This window comes from Giraffa tippelskirchi, chromosome 11 (assembly GCF_054371585.1).
Source record: "Giraffa tippelskirchi isolate mGirTip1 chromosome 11, T2T-mGirTip1v1.2.pri, whole genome shotgun sequence".
Classification (NCBI taxonomy): domain Eukaryota; kingdom Metazoa; phylum Chordata; class Mammalia; order Artiodactyla; family Giraffidae; genus Giraffa; species Giraffa tippelskirchi.
Genome location: NC_137285.1, coordinates 55,497,762 through 55,511,291, shown reverse-complemented (window position 1 = coordinate 55,511,291; position 13,530 = coordinate 55,497,762). Strand labels below are relative to the sequence as shown.

The following is a 13,530-nucleotide window of genomic DNA, read 5'->3' as shown; positions in this document are numbered from 1 at the left end:
GTGAAGAACCTGCCTGCAATGCGAGAGACCTGGGTTGGATCCCTGGGTCGGGAAGATCCCCTGGAGAAGGGAATGGGTACCCACTCCAGTATCCTGGCCTGGAGAATTCCATGGACTGTATAGTCCATGGGACCTCAAAGAGTCAGACATGATGAGCAACTTTCACATATGTGTGTGTGTGTGTATATATATATTTTAAATTGTATATTTATATTATATTATAAATATATTTATATTTTTCTGACTCTTTTGTGACCTCATGGACTGTAGCCCACCAGGCTTTTCTGTCCGTGGAATTTCCCAGGCAAGAACACTGGAGTGGGTTGCCATTTCCTTCTCCAGGAGATCTTCCCAACCCAGAAATTGAACCCACATCTCCCCCGTTGGCATGTAGATTATTTACCGCTGAGCCACCTGGAAAGCCCATATGTATATGCTACATCTTCTCTATCCATTCATCTGTTGATGGATGTGTAGGGTGGGCAAGTTCTGTTCTTATTGCATGGATTGGAAACAGGAGAGACGGTGCCTCTGTGCACTTTTCACTTGAACTGAACGTCATCACTTCCCAGCATCCTAACCGGATTATGAGTTAAGAAGTAGATAGAATATCTGATTTTGTTGTTTATCTTTGTGCCATGGAGAGATGATTTGGCTGGTGTTACTCGGATCCTTGGTTTTTGAATCTGAGGAGTGAAGGGAAGAGGGGGGCTCTTCCCATCTGCCCCCTCCCCTGCCCTTCTCCACTTGGTACTGTTGGTTTCAGGGCCACTTGGGGGCTGGATTTGAATGTGATTCGGCTCTGCCTAAAGTGCATCACTTGAGTGCAGTGAGAGCTGTCATCCACGCTTCTAAACAAAGTTTTAAGTAATAAACCTGACACCTCCAGGAATCAGTTCATACATACCTGGACTGCATTTTTGTGTCCAGCCCAGAACTTTTTGAGAATGACAAGTTGAAGACAAAAGATTTTCAGTTCATCTGATTGACAGGGGTATCACTCTAGAAAGTGAAATGTTTCCATGTGGAGTCATTGGTGTTGCTTCTAGAGGCTCTTTTAAGCGTCTGGTTTTTCAGAAACACTCAGTCAGGATCACGATGGCAGTCCAGAGAGAGCACGGCCGTTTATCGTTGTTTATTTCAGTACCACTGCCGGTGCTGGACCCTTCTGTATTTCAAGTTCATGGCATGTGTGAGTGTCCACAGCAGACTGAGGAGTCAGGGAAGGGAGAAGCCTTGCACACCTACTGTGTGCTCTGCCTCAAGCGATGCATGTGACAAACAGATATTAATCCAATATCTTCAAAGTCCTGGGAATGAAAGTTGAATCAGAACCAGGCCCTTGCCAAGCGTTCAGTCCATAGGGGAAGCAAATCTGTAAATAATAAAACTACAGCACAGTACAATGTTAGCAAGGTCTGAACCGTCTAGAGGTAGGAGAGAGGAGGGAAGGGTGCCATCTGATGGAGATAAAGGAAGGCCCTCACAGAGGGATGTCTAAGTCATTTTGAAACCTGTCTAGGTTATTATCGAGAGAAGGGAATAAGGTGAGGAACCCCAGGCAGCGCTAGTGGTGAAGAACCCACCTGCCAATGCAGGAGATGCAAGAGACGGGGGGTTCGGTCTCTGGTTGGGGAAGATTCTCTAGGGTAGGAAGTGGCAACCCACCCCAGTATTCTTGGGGAATCCCATGGACAGAGGAGCCTGGCGGGCTACAATCCATGGGGTCACAAAGAGTCAGCTGGACACAACCGAGCAACTGAGCACACGGTGGGGTGCGTTTGGGCAGGTGGCAGACTTCAGTTCTGCAGGGAGAGTGGGGCTGGGGGTTTATGTGGGCAGACACTAAGGAAAGGAATCCTTGTGAGAGTGTGGGTGCCCAAAGGCAGGAGTGGGCAGCACCTCTGCACCCCCACCATCACCACCCTCCCCCACCGACCTGTGCACGCGGCCACTGTGCTGGACCCCTCCCTCTCCACCTCTTCTCCCCCTTCTTTCCCTCCTCCTCCTCTGTAGGAGGGGGCGGTAACAGTTCTTCCCCATCCACTGCTCTCTGCTCACCCTCCCTTTCTGATCTCACACAGCCCCTTGGATTCCGATGACTTCCGGTCTGTCTATTCTCTTACTGCCTCTAAGCCATCACGACTTCCACTTCTTGTGGGAATCACAGATGCTTAGCCAACATAGAGCTGAAAATCTCCTTTCATATTTCCCCCCAACCCAACTTTCCTCATTCTTATTTATGTGTGAAGAAGAATGTGAAAGTTGCTCAGTCGTGTCCAACTCTTTGCAGTCCCGTGGACTATACAGTCCATGAAATTCTCTAGGCCAGAATGCTGGAGTGGATAGCCTTTCCCTTCTCCAGGAGATTTTCCCAACCCGGGGATCGAATCCAGGTCTCCCACATTGAAGGCAGATTCTTTACCAGCTGCACCACAAAGGAAGCCCATTCTTATTCACAGCATTTTCCAAATTTCAGAGGCTTAAAAGTCATAGAGTTGTTCCTTTTAAAAACTTCACCTCCCCTTTACCCAGACCATACACAAGGTTTCTTCACAATTACTGTCACATTGGTGTCTTCATTCTTGATTCACACTTCTCCACCAGTGCCTCAGCGCTCAGCCTCTGGAATATCTTGGGAGCCTTTTCTTCCCTTGTGAACAGCAGTTCAGGCTCTCATCATCTCCTTGCTTGGATTGCTGTTAATACAGAAAGTCCCCATCCACTCCCCATTTCCATTTCTGCCAGTCCCTTCATCCCGTATAAGCATCCCTGCCCGATTGCCCTTCGGAAATGTAATCTGATCATGCTGCTTCTCCAAGCAAACCTCGCCTAAAGGCTGGATCCTCACAGGCTCCCCATTTAGCACAGCCTTCAAGGTTCAGCCTTTAAGATTCCATGTCCTGCTCCGACCTGCCCCTCCAGTGTAATTTCTCTGGAATATAACCTGATGCTCTTTGCTAAACAGTATGTTAGATGGAAGATCTGGCTTCAGCAACAAGGTTACCGCATGAAGAATTTTTTTTTAATGTGAAAACTCCTGACCTAGAGTCAGAAAGTAGAATGATGGTTGCCAGAGACTGAGGGGAGGGAAAGATGGAGAGTTAGTGTTTTATGGGTAAAGTTTCAGGGGGGAGATGAAAAATTCTGGAGCTGGGTGGGGGTGATGGCTGCACAGCAGTGTGAGTGTACTTAATGCCCCTGAATGCTGTGCTTGAAAATAGTTAAAACGATCCATTTATGTTATATATATTTTACACACTCACGCCTTATACTTCTTAGCCAAATGGAGAGAGTATAAAAGTGAGAGGTTATTGAAGGTTGGGGCAAGGGGATTTTGTAGAGAACTGGGCTGTGATTCCCCCACTGCAGGGTAAAATGGGGACAGGAGGAGGGGTTCCAGCCTCTCACCTCAAATCTGAAAGGGACATCATCTGCAGAGTCTGTCACATGTTTTCCTCAGCGGGGAGCCTCATGGCCTGGCACCTGACAAGGGTGAGAGATGGCAGACTGCCTTGGTGTGGTCTGTATGGGGCCTGAACTGACTCTCTTTGATCAAATGAAGAGGCAGGTGTTCCCCGTGGCCCCAGCGTGGACCGGATTCCCACAGGAGGGTCAACAGGGATGTTATCAAAAGTGCTGTCATGGAGCTGCCTAGAGACTTCATGGTACCCTTGCCCACTCACGAGATGGAGGCCTGCAGGGGCGTCCCCAGGGGCAGTGGGGGAAATCAGTGAGCCCAGGCTAGAGGGCATTCAGCCAGGTAAAGGAAATGCCGGGGGTAATCACCAGCAAGTCAGAGGTCTCTGAAGACCCCATGGGTGAATCCCATAGGAGAGATGTCTGCCTACCGAAAGAGGGTAAAACTAGATAGAACAGGGCAGCGAGCTTTCCCTCCCCTCATCTCTCCTCCCAACCACCTCCCCCCTTCTCTGATTCTGGGGTCTGGAAGGACAGCTAGTGTGATGGGGAGAAGGCAATAAGACAGGGAGAAGGAGCCGACCCCACCACTTCCCCCATCACGGGCGTCCTGGGGACCCTTCCAGGGAGGAGCAGGGATCACCTTCACGAAAGGGCTGAGCTGTGGATTAACCCATGGGGTTGGCCTGCTGTATCCTGAAACAAGAACATATTTTGCTATTTAAAGAGTTGTTAGGCCTTGCATTATCTAAGCATTACCAGGTTTTAAGCCTCCCTGAGTTTTCACCCAGGAACAAGAGAAGAATGTTTTCCTGCCAGGCAGGTTTAAAGATAATGGCAGACAAAGATAGAGTTGCTCTTACATTTACACCACCCGAGTCCTGCTCAGTCAGGGAGCCAGTTGCACTCCCAGCTTTGATGCTCCAGACAGACAGACAATGTGATATTCCCTGGATGCTCCTGGTCGAGTACAATTCCACTTCTGTGCTTTGGTTTCTGATCTTCCACGACTCCTCTTCCCACCCTGCATTTGAATTTTACTTCTTGTATGAGAGGGCTGTTGATACTTGTCTGATCATCTGTTCATTTGGATTTAAACTGCTTGAAGGCAAGAACCTCGTCGTATTTACCTCTGAATACCATGAATCAGCCGTCATGGTTCTGAGTACATGGCAGACGTTTAAAAAAAAAGATTATAGAATGACCAAGTGACTGATGAATGAAATAACCCAGTTTGATAGCTAATATATATTTGTGTTTATGAAGGCAGGAAAGAAAACAATGTTACGGCATTCCCATTGCTTTTTTCTCCTCTGTTGCCAAGCAGAGTTTGAATGCGGTTTGTTGGAGTCACAAACAACTTTTCTGATGCTTCCAGGCGTGCACACTGTTCTGTGCACCTCTAAAGAGGAAGTAGCAGCTTTTTACTGGCGCATGTAATTGTTTTCCATTAAAAAAAAAACTTAACTATATGACAAGGTACCCATATTCATCATAGAAAATTACAAAATATAAATAAGCATTGCAGTAAACAGTCACCTGCAGCCCACCTCCCAGGCATCACCTTTTTTAACACTCTCCCATCTTTTCCCATATGCCAAGTTCTCTGTTGAAATAGCAGTAGAGACTACTGGAGTCAAATTAATATTTGTCTTACCATTTTAGGAAGAGATTCCAGAGGAATTGGAAATGTGTGTGAAGGGGGAAGATGTTGGGAAAGAGTAAAATCATGGATGTGTAGACATGTCCCTGGGTGAGGAAGTCAAAGCTAAGAGTGAGTGAAGTGATGAATTCAACCCTTGTTATGTTAGAATGCTGCTGCTGTTTAGTTGCTAACTCGTGTCCATCCCTTTGCGACCCTATGGACTGTAGCCCACCAGGCTCCTCTGTCCATGGGATTTCCCAGGCAAGAATACTGGAGTGGGTTGCCATGCCCTCCTCCAGGGCATCTTCCCAAGCCAGGGATCAAACCTACATCTCTTGCTTGGGGATTCTTTACCAGTGAGCCACCTGGGAAGCCCCTATATTAGGATGCTCCACACAAAAGGGCGTGAGCTGGGGACCAAGAAAGAAATGTAGCAGACACTTTGTTCCCAAGTCAGCCCGCCTTCTGCATCCTCGGCCAGCTGGGCTGAGATACTGTTGAACCAAGCTGGACTTAGAAGGAGCTTCTTTCTTCTTTGCCTTAGGTTCTAATTAAATGAGGTCAGGGGAGAAGGGGCAAAAACAAAGAGTGTGGCAAAACTTTACAGCCGTATTTTTCCGTTGGGGTGACTTTGCCCCCCAGAGGACTTTGGAGATATCTGGAGTTATTTGTGGTTGTCACAATTAGGGGACTGGTGCTTCTGGTATCTAGTGGTTAGAGACCAGAGATGTTGCTAAACATCCTACAATGCACAGCACAGTCTCCCATGGTAGGGAAGTATCTGGCTTCAAATGTCCATAGGTTCAGAAATCCTGCTTTTTAAAAAAGGTAAGAAAACATTTGGCAATGATGCTATTGCATGGAAGTGCAAGGACTTTAAAAATATTTATTGAATTATGTCTCACTTGCCCACTCACTGTCTGTCAGTTTGAAAACTTCTCAGTGAGTCTGGAGTCTGTCAGGTAGATTACAAATGCTAAAGGTTTTATAACAGCCATCAGTATTTTGTGCAGTTTTGAAAGGTCAAGAGTTGTCATAAGGAAGAGAAGAAAGCACTTCATGGAAAAATCATACTTGAAATTATCCCAAGTAGCTTTTAAAAAACTGATTTGTTAGTAACATCAAAAATCAGATTGCTTCAGCTGACCAATGAGAAAGGAAAGAGATTGAAGGTATTTTCCTTCTCTGTCTTTGAGTAACTTTGAATGACTGAAATTACTGTGGTTCCCCTTTCACCTTTTCCTCACCCCGCGGTAAATGCCACCAGTTTCAAGTAACTAAAAGGTGGCCTATTATTTTGCATTAAGTTCAATAAAAACATCTGTGAAATCTATAAGTCATAATTCAGCTCCCCCCAAAGTTGGTTTTTAGAATATGTTCTACCCTAAATTAGCCAGAGGACTTTTATTCAGTGTACTCATGTTTAAATAAGGAAGCTTTGTGCCCAAAATGGAGAGAGAAGGAATACTATGTTAATTTCATTGTTATTTCAGGTCTGTTTCAATCTGAACTACTGGGTTGTCTGAACTAGCCAAGTAATGTTACCAGTTAGTAATGTCATCTTTAAAATGCTTAAATTTAACAATCTGTTATTCAGAGCATCTATGCATTGTTAGGACGATTGAAGTATTTTTGATATGAAACAAAGAGCATGGAGACTGATATCTAATGGGGGAAGCAAAATCAGCCTGGGCTTCCCTGGTGGCCCAGTCAGTAGAGACTCTGCCTGCAATGCTGGAGACCTGGCTTTGATCCCTGGGCTGGGAAGATCCCCTGGAGGAAGGCATGGCAACCCACTCCAGTGTTTTTGCCTGGAGAATCCTCGGGGACAGAGGAGCCTTGTGGGCTACAGTCCATGGGGTCGCAAAGATTCGGACACAACTGAGCGACTAGGCACACAGCAGAAAGTGGACATTTTTCTTCTAAGAATTCTGCCTAACTGTCATCCAAGCTGCAGAGAAACTTGGAAGTGTTACTTTAGTGTTTCAAGTAATTTTAGTGTTATTTGAAGATGTGATAGTTCCTGTGGTTAGCCATACCTTGAAGCACGGTGTTGTATTTCAGTAAATATTTTGATTCCAAATTAAATCCAGATTTAACTAATATATTATTTTTTATCTTTGTTGTATGAAAATGTTTAAAAATATGAAAAATGAAACATTTGAAAGCTGGTGGACAAAACTGATTTCATTAAATCCAGGAGTGGAAATAGACAGGTGATTTTTTTTTTTTTTCTTTTGTCATAAAGCCAGATTTAATAAAGCATTGTAAAACAAACATGATGATAAGTACAAAATGACAGGCTAATTAAGAGAATCTTAATTTCCATTTTTCCATAATAACATTCATTTTATTGTATCAATCGTTGTGCTAGCATCCTTCTTTTTTTTTTTTTTTTAAAGAAATTTATTTATTTTAGTTGGGGGCTAATTACTTTACAATATTGTAGTAGTTTTTGCCATACATTGACATGAATCAGCCATGGGTTTACATGTGTTCCCCTTCCTGGACCCCCCTCCCACCTCCCTCCCCATCCCATCCCTCTGGGTTATCCCATTGCCCCAGTCCTGAGCATTTGTCTCATGCATCGAGCATGGAATGGTGTTCTGTTTCACATATGATAATATACATGTTTCAATGCTATTCTCCCAGAACGTCCCACCCTCACCATCTCCCTCAGAGTCCATAAGACTGTTCTATGCATCTGTGTCTCTTATTCTGTCTCGCATATAGGGTTATCATTACCATCTATCAAATTCCATATATATGCATTAGTATACTGTATTGGTGTATGGCTTACTTCACTCTGTATAATGGGCTCCAGTTTCATCCATCTCAATAGAACCGATTCAAATGTATTCTTTTTAATGGCTGAGTAATATTCCATTGTGTATATGTACCACAGCTTCCTTATCCATTCGTCTGCTGATGGACATCTAGGTCGCTTCCATGTCCTGGCTATTGTAAACAGTGCTGCGATGAACATTGGGGTACATGCGTCTCTTTCAATTCTGGTTTCCTCGGTGTGTATGCCCAGCAGTGGGATTGCTGGGTCATATGGCAGTTCTATTCCCAGTTTTTTAAGGAATCTCCACATTGTTCTCCATAGTGGCTGTACTAGTTTGCATTCCCACCAACAGTGTAAGAGGGTTCCCTTTTCTCCACACCCTCTCCAGCATTTATTGCTTGTAAACTTTTGGATAGCAGCCATTCTGACTGGTGTGAAATGGTACCTCATTGTGGTTTTGATTTGCATTTCTCTAATAATGAGTGATGTTGAGCCTCTTTTCATGTGTTTGTTAGCCATCTGTGTGTCTTCTTTGGAGAAATGTCTGTTTAGTTCTTTGGCCCATTTTTTGATTGGGCCATTCATTTTTCTGGAATTCAGCTGCAAGAGTTGCTTGTATATTTTTGAGATTAATTGTTTGTCCGTTGCTTCATTTGCTATTATTTTCTCCCATTCTGAAGGCTGTCTTTTCACCTTGCTTATAGTTTCCTTTGTTGTGCAAAAGCTTTTAATTTTAATTAGGTCCCATTTGTTTATTTTTGCTTTTATTTCCGATATTCTGGGAGGTGGGTCATGGAGGATCCTGCTGTGATTTATGTCGGAGAGTGTTTTGCCTATGTTTTCCTCTAGGAGTTTTATAGTTTCTGGTCTTACGTTTAGATCTTTAATCCATTTTGAGTTTATTTTTGTGTATGGTGTTAGGAAGTGTTCTAGTTTCATTCTTTTACAAGTGGTTGACCAGTTTTCCCAGCACCACTTGTTAAAGAGATTGTCTTTTCTCCATTGTATATTCTTGCCTCCTTTGTCGAAGATAAGGTGTCCATAGGTGCGTGGGTTTATCTCTGGGCTTTCTATTTTGTTCCATTGATCTATATTTCTATCTTTGTGCCAGTACCATACAGACAGGTGATTTTTAATCCAGGGGCAAAGCTGGGGAAAAGGAGGTTTGGGGGAGATAAATAAAAGAGCTTCTTTCTAGCTTTGCTGTTTTTATGTTTGTTGTTTTTTGTTTTAACGAAATGAATCCCTTTGTAGCATCCCTTTGTGTTTGTCCTCAGGCCTTGGAATGACTGGCAAGGTTCAGAGACATCATTATGTACCTGTGACACTGACCCCACTGTGTATTTTCCAGATCCTGAGTAGTTTGAGGGGACACAAAGAGGGCACTGTGTGTGGTGACTGCCCCTATGGGTGATCTAAGGGAAGGTCAGGACGGCTGTCAGGTCCCCAAACCCCTTAAGGGGTCAGGGGGTGCAGTCAGGACTCAAGAATCAGAGGGACCAGAAGTAAAGGTATAGAACCCAGGCATGTAACTTGGAAAGCTTTATATTCTTCTTTTCTTTTCCTTTTTTTTTTTTTTTTTTAGGCTGATGGAATCAATGGACTTGATTTTTATGAGTGTCACAGATATGCAAAAAAAAAAGAAAAAACAGCTTGGCAGGAATGTGGGGGGAGGGATCTAAATTAAATATAACAGTTGCCTGCAGTTTAGTTGCTGACAAAAAACAGGTCATTTTCTCTGAGAAGCATGTGTAATATGTCAGGAAGAAAAAAAGCACAATTAGCACACTTCTTACATGAAATCTTATGGGTAGCACCCTATTAATTTTGTTTCATTAAAAATGCTCCTCTATCTTCTTTATTGCAAATCAATAAAGTCTGCATATACTTGACTTTCACCTGCCTCATACTTGGCAAGGAGAGTCTAGCTTTCTCTGACGACCCCGCTTAGAGCAATGAGATTTCCCTGTCATATCTCCTAACTGTCCCACAGATCTACACTTACTTACTATTGCCTCTTACTGTTATGTCTGTCTGTCTATTTATCCATCCACTGGGCTGGCCAAAAATTTCATTCCAGTTTTCCCTTAGGACCTTAAAGAAAAACCCAAAAGAACTTTTTGGCCAACCCAGTATGTATGTATGTATCTTACCTATCTATCCATCCATCCATCACAAATTACCACCAACTTGGTAGCTGAAACCAGCAGAAATGGGGGGCCAGAAGTCTGAAATCTGAAGGTTCTAGGGGAGAATCTTTCCGTATTCCTTCCGAATTTCTGTTGGCTCCAGGCAGTCCTTAGCTTTGACTGCAAAACTCCAATATCTGTTTGTCTTAATCTGTTTGGGCTTCTGTGGACTGGGTAGCTTGTAAACAACAGCAGTGTATTTCACACAGATCTGGCGTCTGGGAGTCGAGGATCAAGGTGCCTGCACGGTCAAGTGAGAGCCTTCTTCCTGGTTCATTGTCTGGCATCCTTGCACTGTGTCCTCACATGGAAGAAGGGGCAAGGGAGCTCTCTGGGGCACTAACCCAGTGCATGGGGGATGGCTCCTCATGACCCAATCACCTCCCCAAGGCCCTACTTCCAAACATCGTCACGTTGGTGATTAGGCTTCGACATATTAATTTGGGGGTGGGAATTCCAGCATTCAGTCTACAGCACAGTGTCTGTCCTCACATGGCCCTTTCCACTGTGTCTCTCTTGTTCTCATCTGTGTGTGATATGGACACTTGTCATTGGATTCAGGGCCTGCCTAGGTAATCCAGTCTGTCATCTATCTATCTAGTCCTTTTTGTTTTTTGTTTTTTTAGGTTTTCCGGCATGTTTGAGTGTACAGTGTACAGTAATAGCTAACAGATGTTTACGGATTTGAAAGTGTGGCCTTATTTTAAAGTGACCCAAATTAATGGCTGGGCTAATTGTCCCACCTTGTTTCCAGGGTGTTCTCTCATTAACTCTAAGGAACACATGTCCATAAAGACACTCTCGCCTTCCAAAGTAAATGTATGTTTCAAGCTAGAGACCAAATGTTCAATAGCCACACCTAAAGCTAGAGCAGTCAGCAGGTCGAACTGTTATTATAACTTGTAGGATTGCTGTTTTTCTAAGTGTTAATCCTTGGGCTGCAATTAACTTCCTAGGTGGTCTTGAGGATTACTAGCTCCCAGCAATGTGTAAATGTCTCGGTTGCATCAACCCTATTTATTCTTTATTAATTTAGGTGCCCTGGAAAAGAAAGAAAAGAATATTGATCGGAGCTTACGAAAGAGGGGGAGAAAATCATAGTATGAATATGCTCGCTCTTACTTGATTCACTGAAGCTGAATGTGTTATAAATATAAAACAAGGGCAGATATTTGCCGTGTTGTCTGTAAGTTCTAGAAGCAGCATGGCAGAGAAGAAATAGCGTGTGAAAGTGATCACGAAACTGTGGTCAGGAAACCTGGTTCTAGATCTGGAGACATTCACCCTGGTTTTGCTGCCATTTGTGTGGCTTTGAGCAAGTCACTTGAGCTCTCTGAGCCTCAGTTTCCTGCCTTTTCTGGAAGTCAGATGAGTTTAAACTATTTTTCTTTTTTAAAAAAAATTGGAGTACAATTGCTTTACAATATTCTGTTCATTTCTGCTGTGCAACAAAGTGAGTCAGCTATATGTATACATATATCCCCTCCGTCGTGAGCCTCCCTCCCACCCCTCCTATCCCGCCCCTCTAGGTCATCACAGAGCACTGAGCTGAGCTCCCTGTGCTGCACAGCAGCGTCCCACTAGCTCTCTGTTTTACACACGATAGTGTATATTACGTCAGTGCTGCTCTCCCAGCTCACCCCACCCTCCTCGTCCCCACCTCTGTGTCCTCACGTCTGTTTTCTATGTCTGCATCTCCATTCCTTCCCTACAGATAGGTTCATCAGTAACATTTTTCTAGATTCCATACGTATACATTATAGTATGTTACTTGTTTTTCTCTTTCTGACTTGCTTCACTCTGTATGACAGAGTTCTAGGTTCACTCCACAGCACTACAAATGACCCAATTTCATTCCTTTTTATGGCTGAGTAATATTCCAAGGTATACACATCTTCTTTATCCATGCATGTGCTGGTGGGCATCTAGGTTGCTTCCATGTCCTAGCTATTGAAAATAACGCTTCAGCGAACATTGGGGTCCATGTGTCTTTTTGAATTACAGTTTTCTCAGGGCATATGCCCAGGAGTAACGATTGCTAGGTTGGTCACAAGGTTAAACTAGAAGATTTTCAAACTATTCCAGTGTGCCACGGTGCTTTCTTCTTAACTGCTCCCTTGTAGTTCTCTCTGTGATGAAAGACTGGGTTTAGCTCAGACTTAAGAAACTCTAGCATTTTTGTTCTTCATTCACCTGTTTGCAGCGGAAAGCTACAAGGACACTCAGATGGTGAAGATTAAAGAGGAACCTATGGAGGTTGACATCCAGGACTCGCAGGTCTCAATATCACCCAGCCGCAATGTTGGCTACAGCACTTTAATCGGGCGAGAGAAAACGGAGCCCTTGCAGAAGCTGCCAGAAGGCAGAGTGCCCCCGGAGAGAAACCTATTCAGTCAGGACATCTCCGTGAAGATGGCTTCCGAGCTGCTTTTTCAACTGTCAGGTACGTTTTCTTGCAGGGAAAAAAAAAGTCAATAGTTGGGACTGATTTGAGGGAAAGCTACTCTAACGAAGTAAAAAAAACACCTGCATCATAGGCTTTTTGAGACAGAAATCCATTTTGTTACTTTAACATGGATTCCGCCACTCAAATGAACAGTCCATCAGATGTTGCCAAGTCAAACTCCTGCCAAACTTTATTTAATAATAGTTAAGAATCATTTGAAATTAGAGCTCTATTCAGTTCCATGCAAAAGATCCCTGTTGCATGGATAAAATATCTCACCTTTAGTTTTGTTTAGGCAGTTGATCTGATCAACAGCCTCTTTTTTTTTATAATGTGCAAAAGATTAACTTCAATTTACTCTAACAGTGGCTGAATTACCGTGAATTCCAAAATAGTGTGGTCAGAATTAATGAGATTTTATATATCTTGCCCCTGCAAAAAAAAGTCAAGGAAAGGGAAAAGTAAAAGATGAAACTGTAAGGACTCTTTCCCCAGCTATAACCTAGTAGAACATTTTCTGTAAACCAACCTTTTCTACTTCGACTACTTAGAATTCAAAGTCTAGAAGTCAGTTGCTAGCTCAGCTAAATGTTTTGATAGACTAGGTAAGGGTCCTAGAACCTAAGTTGTTCCCTTTATTACCTCTTTCAAGCAGCATCCTCTTCGTTGTTATTAAGTTTAATGTGCTGTTACTGTTTGAATGTGATTGAGATGAATGAAAGAGATTCATATAAGATTCAGACTTATGTAGAAATACAGATACTTTATCTTTGGTCAAGCATTGGCCTACATACTGAAATTCAGGCATCAGTAGCATTTGTCACTGATATTACATGAACTCTGTTTTGCTATGACTTGCAGATTTAAAACACCCATTATTTAAATGCCACATTATTTAAGTGCTAACTTTTCTCCACTAAGAAAAACCCCAGAAAAAGGAAAGAAGCTAGGATCTGCATGCCATTCTGATAGCTCATTTTCTCACTGGCCTTGTGACACCACCCATAGCTGTGAAGTTACTGGTTGGTGCTGAAAATGGTGG

The 13,530-nt window shown here is 43.4% G+C and overlaps 1 protein-coding gene across 10 annotated transcripts in view; it reads left to right on the top strand.

Annotated features, from left to right (window-relative positions):
• ZNF827 (zinc finger protein 827) overlaps nt 1-13,530 on the top strand; it is a 192,247-nt gene that overhangs the window by 87,980 nt on the left and 90,737 nt on the right. For all 10 annotated transcript variants that reach the window (XM_081544236.1, XM_081544243.1, XM_081544237.1 and 7 more), the window contains exon 6: nt 12,246-12,485. In XM_081544236.1, coding sequence (XP_081400362.1) covers nt 12,246-12,485 — 240 coding nt within the window. The remainder of the gene's footprint in view (nt 1-12,245; nt 12,486-13,530) is intronic.